This window comes from Muscardinus avellanarius (genome assembly GCF_963383645.1).
Source record: "Muscardinus avellanarius genome assembly, chromosome: 19".
NCBI classification, from domain to species: domain Eukaryota; kingdom Metazoa; phylum Chordata; class Mammalia; order Rodentia; family Gliridae; genus Muscardinus; species Muscardinus avellanarius.
Window position 1 is genome coordinate 33,923,070 of NC_137805.1, and position 24,119 is coordinate 33,947,188.

General features: G+C 49.0%; 1 protein-coding gene across 1 annotated transcript; it reads right to left on the reverse strand.

Annotated features, from left to right (window-relative positions):
• Positions 1-206: 206 nt before the first annotated feature.
• DNTTIP1 (deoxynucleotidyltransferase terminal interacting protein 1) lies at positions 207-22,482 on the reverse strand (the record flags this gene model as incomplete). Its single annotated transcript, XM_080716042.1, has 13 exons — positions 207-466; positions 547-602; positions 5,242-5,313; positions 6,167-6,227; positions 6,328-6,386; positions 10,327-10,372; positions 12,552-12,610; positions 12,844-12,900; positions 13,097-13,165; positions 16,956-17,054; positions 20,284-20,380; positions 21,334-21,404; positions 22,378-22,482. The coding sequence occupies 13 exons, from the start codon at positions 22,480-22,482 to the stop codon at positions 328-330; spliced, it is 990 nt and encodes a 329-aa protein (XP_080572168.1). The 3' UTR covers positions 207-327.
• Between the last annotated feature and the right edge of the window lie 1,637 nt (positions 22,483-24,119).

Here is a 24,119-nt window from a genome sequence, read left to right on the forward strand (position 1 = left end):
TAAGGGAAGGATGGCCAGGTGCACCAGCTTCCCAGCTTGGTCTATGAGACCCACTTCTAGAGCCTCTGCTGACCTGTCGTTCCCCCACAAGGCAGACACACAGCAGGCTCACCATCTGGGTTTATTAAAAACTGTTTAATTCTTATCCCGATAACTACAAATACAGAACCACATGCCAGTTGGGGTGCTCTGCAGCGAGTCACTACAAACTAGCCCATGCCCAGCTTAATGCTGCTGAGATCCACCTAGGAGCAGTCCTGGCGCTGGCCTGCGCCATGTAGGGAAAGGATGTGGAGGGGCTGCCGAGTGTAGCCAGGGCGCTGGGCCTCAGGTCTGGGGGGGGGCCTCAACAGCCCGGTGCTCATTCTCTGTCCGTAGTGTCTCCATGTACTTCCGCATCTTCTCAACCATCCAGGAGGGCAGGACAAAGGATTTCAGCTCCTCTAGCTTTAGGTCCAGGCATCCTCTAGAATAGGCATTGAGGAGGGAAGGATGTAGGCCCAGCCTTACTGCGAGGGGGGAGGGGCAGGCACCCCGTGGCTTTACCTGTAGTCATCGCTGGCAGCAAGGTCCCGGATGTCCTCTTCAATGAGCAGGTAGGCCTGGGGCAGGGAGGGACAAAGGAGAGTGGCCATTGCCTCTGATTCACTTCACTCCAGCGCAGTGACACCTCATTTGCTTAATGTTACACCTGCCTCTGCGTGGAGGAGGGAGTTCAGCTCATGGCTTAGGAGGGGAGGCTGTCAAGAGAAAACCTTTCAAAAAAAAAAAACTCAAACTTTATGGGTGGTCGTAGGGATGGGTAGCTCTTTCTTTCTTTCTCTCTTTCTTTCTTCCTTCCTTTCTTTCTCTTTTCTTTCTTTCTTTTTGTGGTACTGGGGAATTGAACCCAGGGGCATTCGACCTCCAAACTGCACCCCCAGCTTTTTTTTATTATTTTGAAACAGGGTCTCACTAAGTTGTGAAGAGCCTCACTAAGAAGCCGAGGCTGTCTACGAACCTCAATCCTTCCGTCTCAGCCCCTCAAGCACTGGATTACAAGCACACGCCACCACGCCCAGCTTCTTTTTTTTACTTTTTTTTGGTGGTACTGGGGATTGAACCTAGGGGTGTTCTACCTCTGAGCTACGCCCCCAGTCCTATTTTTGAAATGGTCTCACTGAGTTGTTGAGGCTGGCCTTGAACCTATGGTCCTCCTTCCTAGGCTTCCCAAGCACTGGGATTACAGATGTGCACCACACTTGGCTTTTTTTTTTTTTTTTGGCAGTACTGGGAATGGAACCCAGAAGCATTCATTACCTCCAAGCTACACCTCCAGCTATATTTCATATATTTTATTTATTTATTTTTTGCAGTACTGGGGATAGAACCCTTCAAGCTACACCCCCAGCTGTATTTTTTATTCTTTATTTTGAAACAGGGTAGATGGGTGTGGTGGCCCACACTTGCAATCCCAGCATTTGGGAGGCAGAGACAGGAGGACTGTGGTTTGGAACCAACTTCAGCTACTTAGTGAGGCACTTTGGGATGGGGGTGTAGCTTGGAGGTAGAATGCCCCTGGGTTCCATTCATTCCCCAGTACTGAAAGAAAAAAAAAAAAAAAAAAAAAGGAAACAAGGTCTCACTGAGTTGGAAAGGGCTTCACAAGTAGCTGAGGCCGTCTACGAACCGTGACCCTCTTGTCTCCGCCTCCCAAATGCTGAGATTACAGCAGCGGGTGCCACCACACCTGGCTTTTTATTCTTTATTTTGAAACAGGGTCTGAGTTACAAAGGGCCTGAGTAGCTGAGGCTGTCCATGAACCATGATCCTCCTGTCTCAGCCTCCCACATGCTGGGATTACAAGCATGCACCACCGTGCCCAGCCACACCTGGCTTTTATATTATTATTATTACTATTATTATTTTGTGATACTGAGGATTGAACCCAAGGCATTCTACCTTTGAGCTACTCTCTCAGCCCTATTTTTATTATTTTTTTGAGGGGCTGGGGATTGAACCCACGGGCATTCTACCTCTGAGCTATACCCCCAGCCCAATTTTTTATTTTATTTATTTTTATTTTTTATTTTTTTGGTGGTCCTGGGGGTGGAACCCAGAGGCTTTCTACCTCCAGGCTATACTCCCAGACCTATTTTATACTTTATTTGGAAACAGGGTCTCACTAAGTTGCTGAGAGCCTTACTAAGTACCTGAGGCTGGCTATGAACCTGTGTGATCCTCCTGTTTCAGCCTCCCAAGGGCAGGGATTACAGGCGTGCGCCACCACGCCCAGCTCCAGCCCAATTTTTTATTCTTTACTTTGAAACAGTGTCTCACTAAGTAGCAGAGGGTGTCACTAAGTAGCTGAGGCTGGCCATGAACCTGGATCCTCCTGTCTCTGCCTCCCAAGTACTTTTTTTCTGTGGTACTGGGGATGGAACCCAGGGGCTTTCTACCACCGGACTACACCCCCAACCTATTTCATATTTTATTTAGAAAGAGGACCTTGCTAAGTTGCTGAGAGCCTCATTAAGTAGCCAAGGCTGCTTCGAACCCATGGGATCCTCGTCTCAGCCTCCCAAATGCTAATATTACAAGTGTGTACCACCATGCCTGGCTTCCTTACATTATTTTTTGAAGTGTCTTGCTGTGTTACCCAGGCTGGCCCCAAACTCCTGGGCTCAAGTGATCTTCCTGCCTCAGCCTCCCAGGCAGTACAGGCATGTGCCACCTCATCAGGCTTCTGATGACTAATTATGGCCTTTCCTTTTATTTTAATTAACTTATTGTGTACTGTGGACTGAACCCATAGACACTCTACCTTTGAACTATACCGCAGCCCTTTTATTTTTGGTTTTGAAACAGGGTCTCACTAGATTGCTGAGTCTTGGTAAGTTGCTAAGGCTGGTCTCGAACTTGTGATCCTCCTGTCTCAGATGGGATCATAGGTATGAGCCACCACGCGTGGTGGTGCACGCTTGTAATCCCAGCACTTGGGAGGTTGAGACAAGAGGAGCGCACAGGTTCGAAGCCAGCCTCAGCTACTTAGTGAGGCTCTCAGCAACTTAGTGAGGCTCTGTTTCCAACTAAATAGGTCTGGGAGTATAGCCCAGAGGTAGAAAGCCCCTGGGTTCCACCCCTAGTACCACCAAAAAAAAAAAAAAAAGACGAGGCGGCTAATAACAAAATGGTAAGAGAGATAGTGAAATTATATATAGCAACAGGAAATCAGGAGGAAGCTATTTGCTATTTTGGGGATTAAGATGACTTGGTTTTGAACTTTGGGGCAACAGGGAGAGCAAGATAAAAGGCACTGCCGTTTAGTAGCCGGCCACGGCACATCCTGGGCCAGAAGAACAGCCATGACATGATGCACTGGCCTGCAGCGAGAGCCCTCCTGGGGGCCTACCTAGGGATGTCCTCCACTCCAGGAGAAGCCTGTACCTAGGGATGTCCTCCACTCCAGGAGAAGCCTGTACCTAGGGATGTCCTCCACTCCAGGAGAAGCCTGTACCTAGGGATGTCCTCCACTCCAGAAGTCTGTACCTAGGGATGTCCTCCACTCCAGAAGTCTGTACCTAGGGATGTCCTCCACTCCAGGAGAAGCCGGTACCTAGGGATGTCCTCCACTCCAGGAGAAGCCTGTGGGAGTCGCTAGTCTTGGGGTCAGGCTCCTGAGCTTGTCTTCATCTGATGGGGGCTCTTGGGTTAACAGATCAGGTGTCCTGGGAGGGGACCAGGGTGAACAGTGGACACTTAGTGAAGGTCTCCCAGGTCAGCAATGAAAAACCTAACTTTTTTCTAAACTACCTTTGCCGAGCTGGGTGTGGTGGCACACACTTGTAATCCCAGTGCTTGGGAGGCTGAGAAAGGAGGATCGCACGGGTTCAAAGCAAGCCTCAGCTACTTAGTGAGGCTTTCAGCAACTTAGTGAGACCCTGCTTCCAAATAAAATATAAAAAAGGTCTGGGGGTGTAGCCCGGAGGTAGAAAGCCTCTGAGTTCCACCCCCAGTACCACACACACACACACACACACACAAAAAAAAAAAAAAAAAAAAAAAAAAAAAACCACCTTTGCCGGTGGCTTAATTTTAGGTCCCGTTGCTCCCACTCATCTATTTGTTTGTTCTGTGCATTTTCTATTTTCAGTGGTAAGCTCCCTGAAATACCTTGTGAGATAAAGGGTGAACATAAAGTAGTAAAATAAAAGTAGCTTCCACTGCAGAAAGGAGATGACATAGCAGTGTGCAAAGCCATCAGGTCTGCAGGAGCAGTCCTGGAATGGGCCTGGGTCCCTGCGCGGAGGGTAACGGTGTGACAGGCAAAGCCCCTCGCGAAGACACATACAACGCTTTCCTGAGGTCAATGCCTGAGATGAGCATTTTTTTTTTGGTGGTGCTGGGGATTGAACCCAGGAGGATTCTACCTCTGAGCTACACCCTAGCCCTATTTTTTATTCTTTATTTTGAAACAGGGTCTCACTAAGTTGCAGAGGGCCTCACTAAGTAGTTGAGGTTGGCTACAAACCTATGATTCAGCTGAGGCTGAACCCTGTCTCAGCCTCCCAAGTACTGGGGTTTGTGCCACCACCCCCGGTTAGCTGAGCTTTTTTTTTTTTGTAGGTCTGGGGGATGGAACCCAGGGGCATTTGACGGAGCTACATCCCCTGCCCTATTTTTTATTCTTTATTTTGAAACAGGGTCTCACTGAGTTGCAAAGGGCCTCACTAAGTAGCTGAGGCTGTCCAAGAACCAGGATCCTCCTGTCTCAGCCTCCCAAATGCTGGGATTCCGTGAGCCCCACAGCGCCAAGCCCCTAGCTGAGATTTCTTGAGGTGAGTCTGAAGAGACTCCAGGAGTGACACAATGTTGCACCTCAATGCTCACCTACTGACTCCGACTGGTATAGAGAAAAGATTCTACGATGTGTCTGGAGGGAGACTGTGATCAGTGAGTAACATCTACTCAAGGGCTCACAGGGAAAGAAGTGTTAAGTGAGTCTTGTAACTGTCTGCTCCTGTGCCTACCTATTATGATCCAAATAGTGTGGTTTTGGAGAAACTGGGTAGGAGGGTGCAGGAGTAGGGGAACCCTAGGGAGAGAAGGGAGCCCAGGGATTACAGTCTGCTCTTAAGCATGAAGAAATGGGCATCATCACGGCCACACCCGTTGGCTAGGGAGCCTCCCCGAGCTGGGGCAGCTGCCACCAAGAGCCAGAGTCCTGGTGCTGCTGGCGGTGCGGTGACGGCGCTCACTTACCATCTTTCCCCCTGTCGCCCGCATGTGATGCTGCTCAGCCAGCCAGTGCTTGTCCTGGGGGTCGGCTGCGTACTGTGAGGGGAGAAGGTACAGGGAGGCGTTGGCCTAGTGGGAGCGAGGGGCTTTCTCTTGGCTCCTGACAATCTTGTCTAGCATGTGGATAGAGGGTCACTAATCTCTCCAGAGCAAGCAGAGTCAGGGGCATGGCCCAGTGAGAGGAGCTTAGTACACTCCCCCCACTTTTTTTTTGGTGATACCGAAATTTGAACCCAGGGTTGCTTTAGCTCTGAGTCACACCCCCAGCACCCTTTTTACTTTGAAACAGGGTTTCATTAAGTTACCATGTGTTGTCTTTGAACTTGCCTTCTCCCAAGTACAGGGATTACAGGTGAGCACCACCACACTCTGCTGCCCTTTTTAAATCTTAATTTGGGGGGAGAGGGTACTGGGAATTGAACTCAAGAGCACTCAACCACTGAGCTACATCCCACGTCCACTTTATTTTGTGATACAGGGATTGAACTCAGGGGCATTCTACCTTGAACTATACTCACATCCCTATTATTTTGAAACAGGGTCTAAGTTGCTAAGGCTGGCCTCAAACTTGTGATCCTCCTGCTTCAGCTTCCCAAGTCCTAGGATCATAGGCATGCACCACAATGCCCACCCTGACAGTATTAAAGGACAGTTCCATGATGTAATGTAAGTACAGCCCTTAAAACTGAGCTGGGCACACAATAACCATGCAAGGAAGGTACCAATTATTATGAGGTACAAAAGTACATCTCAAAAGGTCAGGTGAGCGGCACGGGACCAACTAGGACGCAGATGTCCCGACCCCCAGCGTGGGCCCAAGCATCTCTGTGCTATGTCCCCGATGCCACCTCGTCCCGTGCAGGCCTGCCTCCCTCCCACACTCGCCTACCTTAAAGAGGTGCGGGTGCTTGATGTAGATTCTCCCTCTGGTGCCCCCCATGCCCAGGGCTCTGAAAAGCAAAAGATGAGTGGTGAGGACCGCGGCAGGTGCAGCCCCTCGGGGTGGACCCCGAGTTACCCCTCCATCAGCACCAAAGCTCCGAGACTTACTTGTTGGCTCGAGATCCCAACACAAAGGTGGTTGATTCATTCAGCCGAGCTGGGTCCCACTGTGCAAAAACAGGCTGGTGAGGGTGAGGTTTAACATGGGGGCAGCACAGAAAGCCCTCCCCGTTCCTTCCTCAGCTCCCTGCTATTCAACAGTTTATTCAGGAAGCAGTACTTACAATATGCTAGGCCCTGAGCTAGACAGTGGGGTAAAGAGATGAGCAAGACACGGTGTCTGTTCTCCAGGAGCCCAGACTTGTATCCTGACAATGAGCTCACTAGCGACAGGGCAGTGACCAAGTGGACGTGCGGTCAAGAAGTCTCCCTGCAAGAAGACTCAACTCTAAGGACAAGCACAAGCTGGACAGGGAGGGGTGGGAAGGCCTTCCACACAGCTGTCTACAGGCAGGTGAGTTGGCTGGCATGCGGGAGAAGCTGCCAGCCATTCTTTGTTGCTGAAGGGGAGAGCAAACAAGGGAGGGGCAGCTGATGAGAGGCAGAGGGGCTGGGACCCCGCCAGGCTGGCTTAGGGCTGGCCTTGACTATCAGCGGCTGAGTAGGAAGTGAGGGCCGGGCAGACTTCCTGGATGACCTGCGCTTTCTGCGGTGTGGATGATGAATTTGAAGGGGCGAGGCGGCTGGCAAGGAGAATGGTTTACAGGCTGCTATGATGCAGAGAATTGAAGGAAGACAAAACCTGGGCTGCAGAGCAGTGAGGAGGAGGGAAGCGGGACCCGAGCATCAGGAGGTGGACTCACTGGGTCTTGACTGGCATGTGAAAGGAGGGCTGTGAACAAAGACTCAGATCTCAATCTGGATGTGCTGTGTCTTAAGGGCCTATGGGCTTCCAGGCAGAGAGAGCCCGCAGGCAAGAGGATACAAGTTTTCAAGGAGAGAGATGGGTGCTGACAGACACGGGCGGGGGCTCAGCACATGGTAGTCCCTGAAGCCACAAGAGGGAGACTGAGCCACTCAGAGAGGCTGGAGGTAAAGTGGGCCAGGGAGATAATTCTGGGGAACACTTATTTATAAGATGGAGAAAACAGAAAGATCCAAGAGAGTGCAAGCGCAGGGCATGAGCTCCAGAGAAGACTTCAAAAGGCATGATGGCCAGAGGGGACACGGAAAGGGCCAGAAGACGAGAGCTGGCCAACGTCTTCTGGCCACAGCTCCCACAAGAACAGGGGACTTTTATCTACCTTACTGGGCCTGCAGAGATGACATTTATTTATTTGTTACTTTATTTACTTATTTATTGTGGTACCAGGTATGGAACCCAGGGGCATTCTACCTCCAGGCTATACCCCCAGCCCTATTTTTTATTCTTTATTTTTTTGAGACAGGATCTCACTGAATTGCAAAGGACCTAAGTAGCTGAGGCTGTCCTTGAACTGGATTTTTTCTGTCTCAGTCTCTCAAATGCTGGGATTACAAATGTGTGCCAACATGCCCAGCTTTATTTATTTTTGCAGTACTGGGGATTGAACCCTGGGGAATTCTACTTCCTAGCTATGTCCCCAGTCTTATTTTTTATTCTTTATTTTGAAACAGGGTCTAAGTTGTGGAGGGCCTCACTAAGTAGCTGAGACTGCCAGCAAACTTGTGACCCTCCTGTCTCAGCCTCCCAAGTATTGGGATTATAAGCACGTGCCACCACGCCCGGCTTCTTATTCTTTATTTTGAAACGGTCTCACTAAGTTGTGGAGTCTCACTAAGTAGCTGAGGCTGGCTTCCAACCTGCATCCTCCTGTCTCAGCCTCCCACATACTGGATTACAAATGTGCGCTGCCACACCCAGCTCACAGATGACTTAAAGAAAGGGCTGGATCCTTATTGGAGCTTGGAAACAATTGTTTTGGAGACAACAAAGGTTAATGGTGTCAACAGACTATGAGCCTGAGACCTGGCTTTCTCACTTACTGGCTATGACTCTGGGCAAATCTCAAATGTATTAAAGAGTATAAGGTTAGCCAGGCGTGGTGGCGCACGCTTGTAATCCCAGCATTCGGGAGGCTGAGACAGGAGGATCGCGGTTCAAGGACAGCTTCAGCTACTTAGTGAGGCCCTTTGCAACTCAGTGAGACCCTGTTTCAAAATAAAGAATAAAAAAGTAGGGCTGGGAGTATAACTCAGAGGTAAAATGCCCATAGGTTTCATCCCCAGTACTGCAAGAAAAAAAAAAAAAAGTATAAGGCAACTAGTTACAAAGATAAAATGAGAGCCAGGCGTGGAGACAGGAGGATCGCTGATTTGAAGGCAGCTTCGGCAACTTAGTGAGGCTGTCAGCAACTTAGATACCCCATTTCAAGATAAAAAATAAAATAGGGCTGAGGGTGTAGCTTGGAGGTGGAATGCCCCTGGGTTCAATCCCCAGTACTGAAAAAAAAGAAAAGATATGAAAGAATCCACACAAAAGATTTAGGCAGTGCTTGTCAATTACTAAATAATGAGTAAAAGTATTAGTCACCACTAGCAAAACAAGGGAAGCAACCTTCTCTCAACCACTGAGCCTGAGCTACTTCCCAGCCTGTGCCCCCCACCCTTGCTACTTTTTTGGTACTGGGGATTAAAGGGGGGGCATTCTACTTACAAGCCACACACCCCCAGTGCTTTTATTTTTTAACAGGGTCTCACTAAGTTGCTGAGGCTGGCCTTGACCCAGTGATCCTCCTGTCTCAGCCTCCCAGGTATTGGGACTACAAGCACACACTACCATGCCCGGCTGGGAACTGAACCCACGGGCATTCTACCTCTTAGCTACACTCCCAGAATTATTTTCAAACAGGTTCTCACTAGATTGTTGAAAGTCTAAGTTGCGCCGGGCGTGGTGGCGCACGCTTGTAATCCCTGCATTGGGAGGCAGAGACAGGAGGATCGTGCAGGTTCGAAGCCAGCCACGTGCGCTGGCTTAGGAGACCCAGTTTCCAAATAAAAATGTAAAAAATAGGTCTGGGAGTGTAGCCCGAAGGTAGAAGGGCTTCCAGGAACCCCAGTACCAAAAAAAAAAAAAAAAAAAAAAGTAAGTCTAAGTTTGAACCTGTGATTTTGTCTCAACTACCCAAGAGGGGATTTACAGACATGTGCCACCATTCCTGGCTCTTTATTTTAAGACAGAGTTTTGCTAAGTTGCTGGCCCTTAAATTTGTGAGCTTCCTGCCTCAGCTTCTCCAGTTGCTGGGATTATAGGCATGCAATGTGCCCAGTTCTAATTCCTGTGTGTGTGTGTGTGTGTGTGTGTGTGTGTGTGTGTGTGTGTGTTTTGGTGGTATAGGGATGGAACCCAGGGGCCTTCTAGCTCTGGGCTACACTCCCAGACCTATTTTATATTTTATTTGGAAACAGGGTCTCTAAAGCCAGCTGAGACTGGCTTCGAATCTGTGCAATCCTGTCTCAGCCTCCCAAGTGTGGACATTACAAGTGTGCGCCACCATGTCCGGCATGTATGTGTGTTTTATTAGGGATTGAATCCAGGGGCATTTTTACTTCTGAGCTATACCCTGACCTTCTGAAACGGGGTCTCATGTAAGTTAGGGCCCACTAGCCTCAAACCTGTGATTCTCCTGTTTCAGCCTCTCAAGAACTGGGATTACAGGAGTGTATCATTGCACCTGGCTCTAATTCCAACTCTTTTTCCTTTGGTAATGGGGATTGAGCCCAGGGGCATTCTACCTCTGTGCTATACTCAAAGCCCAATTTTATTTCGAAACAAGAGTTGCTGAGGGTCTAAGTTGCTGAGGATAACCTTGAACCTGTGGTCCTCCTATCTCAGCTTCCCAAGTACTGGGATTACAGGCATGTGCCACCACGTCTGGCTTCTAATTCCAGTTCTTAGGTGGGATCCTCTCTGGAGGCCAAGGTGGCTGGAGATGGGGAGGGAGAAGATGGCTCTGTGATGCTGTGAGCACATCCTGCAACCCCTAAACCCCTGCCCCTCATCAGGCTCCAGGGCCTCGGTCGAGTCTGTCTGGGATACCGGTGACTGAGATGCTCACGTAATCGTACCTTGGGGCCTTCCCGGCGAATTGGTTCACAGGACTTCGGCTTCCATCTGCTTGGATGGAAAGAAGCAAAGTGAATTCTTTGAGGTGGAACCTAACACTGGAAGAAAGCTCGCTAGTCGTGGTGAGAGATACTTTTGTTTCTGTCCCTGGTGCAGTTCTTTCCAGCAACTCATTATTACTTTTTTTTTTTTTTTTTTTTGTGGTACTGGAGATTGGACCCAGGGGTACACCACCAGCCCTATTGTTTATTGTTATCTTATTTTTTTGCAGTACCCAGGGGCATTCTACCTCAGAGCTACACCCCCAGTCCTATTTGTGTGTGTGTGTGTGTGTGTGTGTGTGTGTGTGTGTGTGTGGTACTGGAGGTGGAACCCAGGGGCTTTTCTACCTCCAGGCTTTACTCCCAGCCCTATTTTATACTTAATTTGGAAACGGTCTCACTAAGTCGCTGATAGCCTCACTAAGTAGCTGAGGCTGGCTTCTAACCTGCGCTATCCTCCTGTCTCAGCCTCCCAAGCTCTGGGATTTCAAGCGTGTGCCACCATGCCCGGCTTTCTTTTTATTTTTTTGAAATAGGGTCTCAGTGAGTTGCAAAGGGCCTCGTGAAGTAGCTGAGGCTGTTCCTGAACCGCGATCCTCCGGTCTCTGCCTCCCGAATGCTGGGATCACAAGCTTGTACCACCATACCTGGTGTTTATTCTTTCTTTTTGAAGCAGAGTCTAAGTTGTGCATGGCCTCACTACTAGCTGAGGCTGGCTATTAACATGTGATCTTCCCATCTCAGCCTCCCAAATACTGGGACTGCAAGTTGCCCCCATGCCCAGGGTGGCAACTCATTAGAGGAGGTACAGAGTGGAAAAGTACTGGGCTTGAGGCAGCTCTCCCGCTGGCTCTGATGGGCCCGCCGGTGGGTTCATGGGGCTGAGTCGCGGCTTGCTTGTCTGTAAGTGGGGCGACAAAGCTACTCCATCTTCTACCCCAGTGGATTCAAATGACCCAGCCTCCCTTAATCAGACCAGTGTGGCTTTACCTACTTCAGATACTGGCCTTCCATAGAAAGTTTTGTTTGAAACGAAGATTCTGCTGCTTCAAAGCTAGTTTTTTTTTTTTTTGGTTGTACTAGGGATCAAACCTGTGGGCATTCTACCTCCGAACTATACTCCCAGCTCCTTATGTTTTTAGTTTTGAAACAAGGTCTCACTAGGTTTTTGAGGCTGTCCTCGAACCTGTAATCCTCTGTCTCAGTCTCCCAAGTAATGGGATTACAGGTTCAAAACTCTTTAAATATGGAGGCTGGGTAAGGGATGAACAGGTATAGCACAGAGGGTTGTTGTGTGTGCGTGTATGTGTGTGTGTGTGTGTGTGTGTGTGTGTTACTGAGGATTGAACCCAGGGGCACTCTACCTCTGAGCTATGCCCCTAGCATTATTTTTTTTTAAACAGGGTCTCACTAAGTTGATGAGTCTCGTACTTGCTGAGACTGTCCTTGACCTGTACTTGCTGAGACTGTCCTTGAACCTGTGATCCTCTTATCTCAGCCTCCAAGTACTGGGATTACAGGCATGTTCCACCATGCCTAGCTACACAGAGGGTTTTTAGCGTGATGAGAATACTCTATGATACTGTAACAGTGGACGCATGCTATTACGCATTTGTCCAAACTCATAGAATGTACAACAACACCAAGAGTGACCCCTAACGCATACTGCGGACTGTGGGTGATAATGAAATGTCAAAGGAGATTCGTCACGTGTAACAGATGTGCCCTCTGGTGCCAGATGTTGATAGCGGGGAACAGGGTGTGTATGGGGCATCTCTGTAACTTCCACTCAGTTTTCTGTGGACCTAAATGCTCTGAAAAACAAAGACTTAAGATATTTTGGAAAAGGACCATCCTCTAGGCAATGAAGTATTGTATTCATCTTGGGAAAATAATTATCTAAGTTTGTTTATTTGCTAAGTGAATTATACCTTCTTTAGAAGGTAGCTACAAGGTATTTAGACCAGCTATAAGCATTTGGTATGTACTAACAATGAAACAGCTCTGGTATTTCATCAAGTGGGGCTCAAACAGGGTCAAACCACTTCCTCCTCATCCCACCCACTTCACCACCCCGCACCGGGGACCCCTCCATGGTGGCCTGAGCAGGTGGACCTGACTTCACCACACAAAACCCTGGCCTCCTCTGCTCCCTCTGCCTCACCACACCGGGGGCCTCTACTCACACCATGCCGGCGGCTGCCCGGTCATTTGACAGGATGTGTCCAGGAGGCCGTCCTTTCCTCTGCCACAAAGAACAGCCATCAGAGCCCTGACCTGCGGAACACTCCCCTCCCTTCCCCACTGGCATGCCAAGGGTCTCTGCTGGAGATGCTGAGAGGGCCCAGGGAGCGAGTGTTTTGGGGTCCTACATCCTGTGTCTAGAAAGGCCCAAAGGTACACAAGGAAGCCCATCACCCTCTTCTGGAGCTGAAGGGCCTTTTCTCAGCCAGAAAATGGAAGGAGGACATGGTTTACCTTTTTGGGAATGGGGCTTCCTCGGTGAGCACATTCCTCTTCTGCCTGCCGGCCGCGCTGGAGGGAAGGGAAGGGGGCCGGTGGCAGGCGGGTGCCTGGCACGGCAGGCCCCCAGCCAGTGTGGTGCTGTGGAACAGGCTAGCACTGGGTGGTGCCCAACCCTCCCCAGCCCATATATTCCACACGGCCCACAACCGACGGGTCTCCCCCTCTCCTGCCCTCCCCTCCGAGACCCGAGGGCACAGGCTCTGACCTTTATGCCTGGAAGCTCATGCGTCAATCTGGGTATTACTTTTTCTCCATCTGAAAATAGTAGCTTTGCCTGAAAGGAAAAGAGCCATTGTTAGCTGCTACTGTGTGGGTGGGTAAGCCCATTCTGTACTTATGGTCCAGGTGCTCAATACTTATTAAATGAAAAACAGTGGTTTACCAAGGAAGGCGTATGATATTAACGCATTCAATTAGAAAAATAGTACATGTTCAGCTGAGTGTGGTGGTGCACGCCTGTAACCCCAGCACTTGAGAGGCTGAGACAGGAGGATCGCACAGGTTTGAAGTCAGCCTCAGCTACTTAGTGAGGCTCTCAGCAACTGAGTGAGACTCTGTTTCCAAATAAAATATAAAATAGGTCTGGGAGTATAGCCCGGAGGTAGAAAAAACCCCTGGGTTCCACCCCTAGTAGCACCCCCCCCAAAAAGAAAGAAAAACAGTATATATTTAACATGGAAAAAGTGAGGGAACATTTATAACGAATTGTGAACAATTTGTTGTCAGTAGATAGAGATTTCAGGTTTGGCCTTTTGGTAGTACTAGAGATTTAATCCAGGAGTATTCTGCCTCTGAGCTATAGCCCTACACCTAGACCTTTTTTTTTTTTTTTCAGTACTGGGGATTGAACTCAGGGGCATTTTACCTCTGAGCTACACACCCAACCCTATTTTTTATTCTTTATTTGAAATCAGGGTCTAAGTTGCAGAGGGTCTCATTAAGTAGCTGAGGCTGACCATGAACCTGTGATTCTCCTGTCTCAGCCTCCCAAGTACTGGGATTACAAGTGTGCACCACCATGCCTGGCCCTAGACCTATTTGGAAACAAGGTCTCACTAGGTTGATGAGTATCACTACTTGCTGAGGCTGTCCTTGAACCTGTGATCCACCTGTCTTAGCCTCGCAAGTATTGAGATTATAGGCATATACCACCATGCCTGGCCATTAATCAAGTGTGTGTGTGTGTGTGTGTGTGTGTGTGTGTTACTGGGGATTGAACTTAGGGGCATTCTACCTCTGAGCTACACCCCTAGCCTATTTTATTCTTTATTTGGAAATAGGGTTCACTAAGTTGCAGAGGCTGGCTAGAACTTGCAATCCATCCTCCTGTCTCAGCTTCCCAAGTACTGGAATGACAAGTGTGGGCAACCATACCCTGCTTTTTTTTTTTTTTTTTTTTTTGTGGTACTGGGGTTCCTGGAAGCCCTTCTACCTCCGGGCTACACTCCCAGACCTATTTTTTTTTCCTATACTTTTTTATTTGGAAACAGGGTCTCTTAAGCCAGCGCGGTTGGCTTTGAACCTGCGTGATCCTCCTGTCTCCGCCTCCCAAGCGCGGGGATTACAAGCGTGCACCACCACGCCCGGCTACCATACACTGCTTAATGAAATTTTTTAAAAAATAAAATAGGGCCAGCTAGGCGTGGTGGCGCACGCTTGTAATCCCAGTGCTTAGGAGGCTGAGACAAGAGGATCACACAGGCTCGAAGCAGCCTCAGCTACTTACTGAGGCTCTCAGCAACTTAGTGGGACCCTGTTTCCAAATAAAATATCAAATAGGTCTGGAAGTATAGCCTGGAGGTAGAAAGCCCCTGGGCTCCACCCCCAGCACCCGCCCCAGGGCCAAGTGTAGTGGTCACACCTGAATCCCAGCTGCTTGGAAAGTTCAAGCGGGAGGATTACAAATCGGAGGGCACGGCAGTGAATGAGACATCGAATGAGACATCATGGCACTGCTCACTTCTATAGAGCTTAACTTTCTGTGGGCGGCTGGATATTGAGCAAATAAGAAAACACAGAGCTGGGTATGGTGGCCCACATGTGTGAGCTCAGTACTTGGGAGGCTGAGACTAGAGGATTACAGGTTTGAGGATAGGCTCAGCAATACTTTGTTTAAAAACAACAACAACAACAACAACAAAAAAAAAAAACCACAAAAAAACCCTAAACCTGGTGGTGTTGCTTGGAGGTAGAATGCCCCTGGGTTCAGTCTCTAGTACCAAACTAAACACACAAACCATGTAACAAAGTGATTTGGGATCACGAGAAATGTGTAGAAGAAAAAAACCCAGGCAGATGTGACAGAGAATCATCAGAAGTGGAGAATTACTTTACAAGGGTGGTCAGGGAAGGCTCTAAGCTGAAACAGGAAGGAGGCAAAAAAGCTGAGCAGAAGCCAGGTGTGATGGCGCAGGCCTGAGTCCAGTACTTGGGAGGCGGAGATGGGAGAGTTGCGAGTTTGAGGACAACTTCAGCAATTTAGCAAGGCCCTTAGCCACTGAGTTCCGTTTCACAATAAAAAACTGAAATAGGGCTGGGGTGTGGTTCAGAGGTGGAGCATCCCCAGGCTCAATCCTCAGTCCCCCCTCAGAAGAGTACTATTAGCACACTTTTGTTTTCTGATTAGCAACTATTGTAACTGATCATAACATACTGAAGTCCTAGCGTAGGTTGAAGGATCTGGCCTCTTAGGAATTGGTAGCTTCAACTTGATGAGACTCACATTGGTCTGGACCGCACTGACAGGAAGGAGCTCTGCCTTCCAGTGCTGAGGTCAGGCTCCTCTCTGAGACTCCGAGCAGCCAGCCAGCCAGCTCTCAGTGGACGTTTCTCTCTCATCTCATAATTCCCCTCACAGGACCGAGCTCAAATTAGTCTTTGTGGCTCTAATTATGAAGAATTTCTATCCCTGACAACTCGTGGTTTCACAGTGAATCAGGGAACCTGGATGGTGCCAACAGCTCTTATTAATAACAGCAGCTAACACATGCAAACAGCTTCTTTACTTTCTGGGGAACAGTCATTTATAGACGTGATGTCATGCCTCCATGCCTCCTGACACACCTGGGCGCAGGGAGGGCTAGTCCCCGTGATGTCAAAGGGGACCATGACTACGTGAGGGTGATCCACCACACATCTGCTGAGCTGGCACAGAGCTTAGCCCAGAGGTAGAAGGCCCCTGGGTTCCATCCCTAGTAGCACCAAAAAACAAAAACAAAAAAACCCCAGTAAATCCCCATACTTAGGAGGCTGAGATAGAAGGCCAGCTTAGTGAGGCCATTTCAAAATAAAGAATTTAACAAAAAAAGGGGCAGAAGGTATAGTTCGGGGGTAGAGTGTCCCTGGGTTCAATCCTCAGTACCACACACACACACACAAAAGTGGCTGGGAGCTTAGTTTCAGAATACTTGCCTAGCATGTGTGAGGCTCTTAGTTTAATCCCCAGGATTAAAAAAAAAAAAAAAGAAAACAATACCCTCAAAAAACAATAGATCGTTAAGTACAGTTTACCATGCTATACATTAGGTACCAGAACTTGCTCATCTAATGCTGGAAGTCGGAACTCTGGGACCAAAATTCCCCACCTCCCAGGCAACCACCATTCTACCCTCTGCTTCTGAGTTCCCTGAGCAGTCTTTCTGTCTGTAAAACAGGGATTAAGAAATGCCTTCTCTACAAGGTTTTCTTTTGTGACATAAACAAAACACTGCATCCATCCCGCCCTGGCACACAGCTGCCACTTCTCCTCCTTCTCTCAGCGACAGCCCCAAGCCCCACTTGGACAAAGGCGGCTCTCTGGGCGCCCAGCACACTGCTGGTGACAGGCCCGCATTTCTTTTTTTTTTTGGTGGTACTGGGGTTCCTGGAAGCCCTTCTACCTCCGGGCTACACTCCCAGACACATATTTTATACTTAAACAGGGTCTCTTAAGCCAGCACGGCTGGCTGTCTCCGCCTCCCAAGCGCGGGGATTACGTGCGCCCCCACGCCTGGCGACAGGCCCGTATTTCTTAGCACAGCCCTGAGGCCGACGCTGCACCTGCACCCTGGCCGCTCGGGCCTCACCTGCTCGAGGCAGCTCCGGCAGGCCTCCTGGATCAGCTGCTCAGCGTCCACCTCTTCCCCGACGTTGTCGCGCACGTTCAGTGCGGCCTTCTGGAAGAACTAAGGGAGCACGAGAGAGGGCAAGGTCAGAGGTCCTGCCACTGTGCATCACCCAAGGCCCGAAGAGTACAACAGGAGCTTCATCCTACCCTCATACCGAATAAAAACGTGGCAGTGATTAAGAGATTAAAAAAATTATTATTATTTTTTGTGGTACTGGGGATGGAACCCAGGGGCATTCCACCTCTGAGCTACAACCTCGGCCCTATTTTTTATTCTTTATTTGGAAACAGGGTCTCACTGAGTTGCAGAGGGCCTAAGCAGCTGCGGCTGTCCATGAACCGCGGTCCTCCGGTCTCGGCCTGCAGAATGCTGGGATGACAAGCGTGGCCACCGCGCCTGGGCCAACCCAGACCTTTTTATTTTGAAATGGAGTCTTGCTAAATTGCTGAGGGTCTCACTAAGTTTAGAGGCTGATCCTTGAACCTATGATCCTCCTGTCTCAGCCTCCCAAGAAATGTTATCACCGGCATGATCAGCATGGTAATGGATTGTAAATCTTTTTTGTGGTAGTAGAGATCAAACTCGGGGCTGTTCTACCTCCAAGCTACACTTTTAGCCCTTTTTATTTTTTATTTTGAAATGAATAGGGTCTTACTGGGTTTCTGAGAGTCTCACTAAAGTGCTGCAGCTGGTTTAGAACCTGTGATCCTCCTGTCTCAGCCTCCTAAGTACTGTGTCTGCCACCACGCCTGGCTGAGGGACTTAAATAGGGGAGCGATGCAGCTGAATTCAGTAAGTTTAGAGATTACTCTGTAGTTGGGTGGAGGTTGGGTTGAAAGAGGAATACAGACAGTTAGGGACTATATAGAAGGAAGGATCCTGGGTGAGAACCGATGAGACCACTGTGTATGGAGGGTAGAAAAGGCAGAGTCCCGCCGGGCACAGTGGCGCACACTTGTCATTCCAGTACTTGGGAGGCTGAGACAGGTGGATGGCGCAGGTTTTAAGCCAGCCTCAGCTACTTAGTGAGACCCTGTTTCCAAATAAAATATAAAAGAGGTCTGGGAGTATAGCCCAGAGGTAGAAGGCTCCGTCTCACCCCCAGCATCAAAAAAAAAAAAAGAAAAAAAAAAAAAAAAAGAAAAAGCAGGATCCCTGGTTTCTAAGTAAAGGATGGTCCAAGCTGGGTGTGGTGGAGCACACTTGTAATCCCAGCATTCGGGAGGTTGAGATGGGAGGATCCTGGTTCGCAGACAGCCTCAGCTACTTAGTGAGGCCCTCTACAGCTTAGTGAGACCCTGTTTCAAAATAAATAATAAAAAATAGGGCCGGGGATGTAACTCGGAGGTAGAATGCCCCTGGGTTCTATTCCCAGAACCCCCCCACACACACACACAGTGTACACACACACACACACACACACACACACACACACACACACACACACAGTATGGTCCAAAACGGAGTCCTGATCTTCCGTTATTGCTCTTCTCCCTTATAGGAAGTCAGAGGCAACTGTTTTCACACTTCCCAGGCCAAATTACTTGGGAGTTGTTACTTCCTCTTTTTATCTTACACTATCTCATCTGGAAGGCAAATCCTGTTGCTATTTTTAAAATATTTACATAATAAGCTAGAGAAAAGACAGCCTTTTCCACAAATGGTGCTAGGAAAACAGGAAAGCCATATGTACAAGAATGAAATGATACTTTTTTTTGGTGGTGGTACTGGGAATGAAACCCAGGGGCCTTCTACCTCTGGGCTACACTCCCAGACCTATTTTATACTTTATTTGGAAACAGGGTCTCACTAAATTGCTGAGAGCCTCACTAAGTAGCTGAGGCTGGCTTTGAACCTGCACGATCCTCCTGTCTCAGCCTCCCAAGTGTGGGGATTACAAGTGTGTGCCACCACGCCAGGCTTTTGAAGAATGGAAATTAGATTCCCATCTCTCACCCTGCACAAAAGTCAACTCTAGATGGACTGAAGACCTAGAAATTAAACCGGAAACTCTGCAATGACTGGAAGAGGCCTTAGGTCCAATTTTCTAACATCTAGGCACTTGTAGAGACTTCCTCAACAAGACTCCTAAAGCTCAGGAAATAAACCAAGAATCAATAAATGAGATGCCATCAAATTCTAAAGCTTTTGCCCAGCAAAGGATACAATCAAGAGTTTGAAGAGAGAACCTACAGATTGGGATAAAATCTTGCCAGCTATTCCTGAGAGAGAACTAATATCCAGAATAAAGAACTAAAAAACGTAACACCAAAAAAACCCCACAAAGAACCCAATTAAAAAACAGGCTACTGAAGCTGGGCATGGTGGTGCACAACTGTAATCCCAATACTTGGGAGGCTGAGACAGGAGGATCACAGGTTCACGGCCAGCCTTAGCTACTTAGTGAGGCCCTTCGCAACTTAGACTCTTTCAAAATAAAGAATAAAAAATAGGGTTGGGGGTGTATCTTGGAGGTAGAATGCCCTTGGGTTTAACTCCCAATATTGCAAAAAAGGGGCTACTGAAATGAACAGATACTTCTCAAAAATGAAATATAAACGGCCAGTAAATATATGGAAAAATGTTCAACATCATTAGCAGTCAGGGAAATGCAAATAAAAATTACCCTGAGATTCCATCTAACTCAAATTAGAAGGGCAATCATTAAAAATACAAACAATAATAAATGTTGGTGAGGACACGGGGAAATAGGAACCCTTATACATTGTTGGTGGAACTGTAAATTAGTACAACCACCACAGAGATCAGTACAGAGGTTCTCCCAAAGTACTCGGAGTATAGGTGCGTACCACTACACTTGGCTGGCAGTGTGTGTGTGTGTGTTACTGGGTATGGAGCCCAGGGGCCTTCTAACTCCGGGCTACACTCCCAGACCTATTTTTTTTATATTTTATTTGGAAACAGGGTCTCACTAAGTTGCTGAGAGCCTAACTCAGTAGCTGAGGCTGGCTTCGAACCTGTGCGATCCTCCTGCCTCAGCCTCCCAAGTGCTGGGATTACAAGCGTGCACCACCTTTTTTTTTTTTTTTTTTTTTTTTTTTTTGTGGTACTGGGGTTCCTGGAAGCCCTTCTACCTCGGGCTACACTCCCAGACCTATTTTTTTTTTTTTATTTTTGGAAACAGGGTCTCTAAAGCCAGCACGGCTGGAACCTGCACGATCCTCCTGTCTCTGCCTCCCAAGCGCGGGGATTACAAGCGTGTGCCACCACGCCAGGCCATGTCCAGTTTTCAATTTTTTTTTTTTTTATCTTGCATCTCTCTCACCTTCATATACTTGTTGAAGACAGTCTGGATCTCCTCATTGATGCTTGGCTGCAGGACAGCTCGCAGGAGATCCATGGAGATGGCTGGATCTGTAAAGCTACATTCAGGAGGGAGACAGGATCAGTGCATTTGTTCTAAACATATATTTTCCCATTCTGCCTAGCAATCCTAGGCTGCTTTCACTGCAAACTAGGTATTTGCCTACATTCTAGGTGAATCACACAGGCGCATGACTTTATTTCATTCTTCTAATTCTACGAAATGGGTATTCTTTTCTTTTCTTTCTTTTTTTTTTTTTTTGGTGGTACTGGGGTGGAACCCAGAGACTTTCTACCTCCGGGCTATACTCCCAGACTTATTTTCAATTTTATTTGGAAACAGGGTCTCGCTAAGTTGCTGAGAGCCTCACTAAGTAGCTAAGGCTGCTTTCAATCCTGTGCGATCCTCCTGTCTCAGCCTCCCAAGCGCGGGGATTACAAGTGTGCACCACCACGCCCGGTGAAAATGGGTATTATTTTCAAAGGGCTTTATGAAATAATTATTCACACAGAAAAGCCTACATGCTTTAAAAATTGTAGTGAACAACCACTTATCATCACTATCCAGGTAAAAAAATATAACTTGTATCCCAAGGACCCATGCTGTGATCTCTTCCTTCCCTGAGCAGGATACTATGACTAGCCTCACCTTACAGTTGAGAAAACAGAAACTCAGAGAGGTTAAGAGGCTTGTCTGAGGTTGCCAGTTAATAGATGTCAGAGTGTGCATAAGAACAGAATTGTCTGACTCCAGTTTTTTGACTCTTAAACTCTATGCTTTGACCTCTTCTGAGCTCTGTGAATGTTCGAGATCTTGGATACTGTTAGATCCACACTCCCACCCCGCATCTGTTGATGAGTTCAGAGGAGATAATGGCTCACTCGGAGTCACAGATGGTTCCAGAAGCTGAGCCCCCTCTTTCCCAGTTCACTGCTCTTTCTACTGTGTGCAGCGGTGATACCAAACCTCTCATCCACATCGGTGCCTGGGATGTTAAGGTCCAAGCCTTACCTCGTCGTCATCTGTGAGCGGCGGCCCCTTCGCTGCACCTGCCGGTGCTTTATCATTATGTTCCAAGGGTTCTGTGGGGGATTGAGAGAGCAAGTGTCACTAAGGCCCGACACTGAGCTACGGTGGGTAACGGGGACGGAGGTAAATCGGGACATTCCTGCTTCTCAGATCCTTTGACCACGTTCCCCACCTTGGGGTTAAGAGGAGGACAGTGGCTGGAAGATCCTGACGGGGAACTGAGGAAAAGTTTCCTGACTCAAAAGTTCTAACTCCGCTTTTTTGGGGACAGCAGAAGGAAGGCCAGTGTTTACCGAGGGTCAGCTCTGTGGCAGGTGATGTGCACAGCGCTTTACCTTTAGCATCCCATCCCTACAATGATTTTTTTTTTTTTTGGGTACTGGGATGGAACCCAGGGGCAAACCTTCAAGCTACACCCCCTAGCCCGATTTTTTTTTTAATTTTTTTATTTGGTGGTACTGGGAATGGAACCCAGGGGCCTTCTACCTCCAGGCTATAATCCCAGACCTATTTTATATTTTATTTGGAGACAGGGTCTCTTAAACCAGCTGAGGCTGGCTTCGAACCTGCACGATCCTCCTGTCTCAGCCTCCCAAGCGCGGGGATTATAAGCGCTTGGGAGGCTTATAAAAAATTCTTTATTTGGAAACAGAGTCTCACTGAGTTGCAAAGGGCCTGAGCAGCTGAGGCTGTCCGCGAACCGCGATCCTCCTGTCTCAGCCTCCCAAGGGCTGGGGTCACAAGCGTGCGCGACCACGCCCTGCGACCCTACAACGACTTTTTAAGGTTGACCCTAATCATCTCCATTTTCCAGAGGAAGAAACCTGCAGTTCAGGAGGTTGTCACAACAGACCCACATCACCTAGCTAGGAGGGCGGCACCAGAATTTGAATCCAGGTCTTCGGATTGCGAAAACGGCAACCCCTCGGCAGCACCAGCCCCGCGTTCTCTCGCCCGCGGGCCAGGGTCCCGGGAGCCCGAGGCCCTGCCCGGCCCGAGCCCAGGCCTCACCGGGGGCGCCCTCACCGTGAGAACCAGCTGCCCCGCTGCGCCCGCGTCCCCCAGCTCCGGGCCGCCCCGCTCTGGCCCGCTGGGCCCCCGCGGCTGCTCGGCGTCGCCAGTCGCCCCCATGGCGCCCCCGGCCCCCACAACTTCAGCTCGACTCAGCCACCGGCCGGAAAGTGACGCCGTGACGTCACTGGAGCGCGCCGCCGCCGGCCCGGAAGCGCGCCGCCGAGCGCTGCGGCGTTGCCTTGGAGACCGAGCCGCCGCCTCTGGCTGGTACGGGCGGCTTAACATCGCTGGGTCGGGGTTGGTGGGTGCCCCCTCTGGGGAGAGAGGCGCCTTCGGCTGGAGGGTGGGTGCCCTGGGGAGGTTCGGTGAAGGGCCAGGGCCCGGGAGGAGTGCGCGGTGGGGGGAGAGGAGTAGGCTTTCCTCGGCTGGGTTTGGGGGGAGCAGAGGGGAACGTTTCAGACAGCGGCGCCTGCATTTCAGTCTTTGGAAACTGCCGCTTCTTATATGTCTGGTAGGAGCGCCCAGAATTGGAGCAGGCCTAATTGGGGGGGGGGCAACAAAGGGAGGTCTAGTCCGTGCCGTTCCAAGCACCCACCGGGTCTTTCCAGTCCTTTTTTTTTTTTTTTTTTTTTTTGGCAATGTAGGTGGAACCCAGGGGCTTTTCTACCTTCGGACTATACTCCCAGACCTCCTTTTTTTTTTTAATATTTTATTTGGAAACAGGGTCTCACTAAATTGCTGAGAGCCTCACTAAGTAGCTGAGGCTGGCTTCGAACCTGTGCGATCCTCCTGTCTCAGCCTCCAAGTGCTGGGATTACAAGCATGCGCCACCATGCCCGGCTTCTTTCCAGTCTTTGGCCTCAGGGCTGCCGCTTGTGTCTAAAGGTCTTAGAATGAAGGTTGAGTCTTGGTCTGTGGACTTCCTTTATCCCCGGGAGCTGGACTTCTTTTCCCGTTTGGGCGCTTCTAAGATGGGATAGGGACGAGAGGCTTAACAACTGTGCCCTAGAACTACCCTTAGCTCTGTCTCAGTGGTAAGATGTCTTTTAGTAGAACAGGATTCACTTATGAGTGAGTGGTAGAGAAAGTTACTCTTCCCAGGGCACAGTATTGGGAAGCAGAAAGTAATTGGCACGAGTTTTGCAGTGGAACTTTCTGGGCTGGGCATGGTGGCGCACACTTGTAATCCCAGTACTTGGAGGCTGAGACAGGAGGATCTCACAGGTTCGAAGCCAGCCTCAGCTACTTAGTGAGGCTCTCAGCAATTTAGTGAGACCATGTTTCAAAATTAAAAAAAATAGAACTGGGAGCTGGGCGTGGTGGCACATGCTTGTAATCCCAGTACTTGGGAGGCTGAGACAGGAAGATGCAGGTTTGCTGTCAGCCTCAGCTACTTAGTGAGGCCCTTTGCAACTCAGTGAGACCCTGTTTCAAAGTAAAGAATAAAAAATTGGGCAGGGGGTGTAGCTTGGAGGTCAAATGCCTCTGGGTTCTAGTTCAGAGATAGAAGGTCTCTGGGTTCAATCCCCAGCACCACAAAAATAAATAAATAAATAAATAATAAAAAATAAAATCAGGCTGGAGGTGTAGCTTGGAGGTAGAATGCCCTGATCTTTAGTAACACACACACACACACACACACACACACACACACACACACACACACACAATCTGATGTGGTATGGTAGTTAAGAATCTTGGCTATGGAATTAGGCTGTCTGGTTTGCTGGCCTTTTTTCTATCACTTACTAACT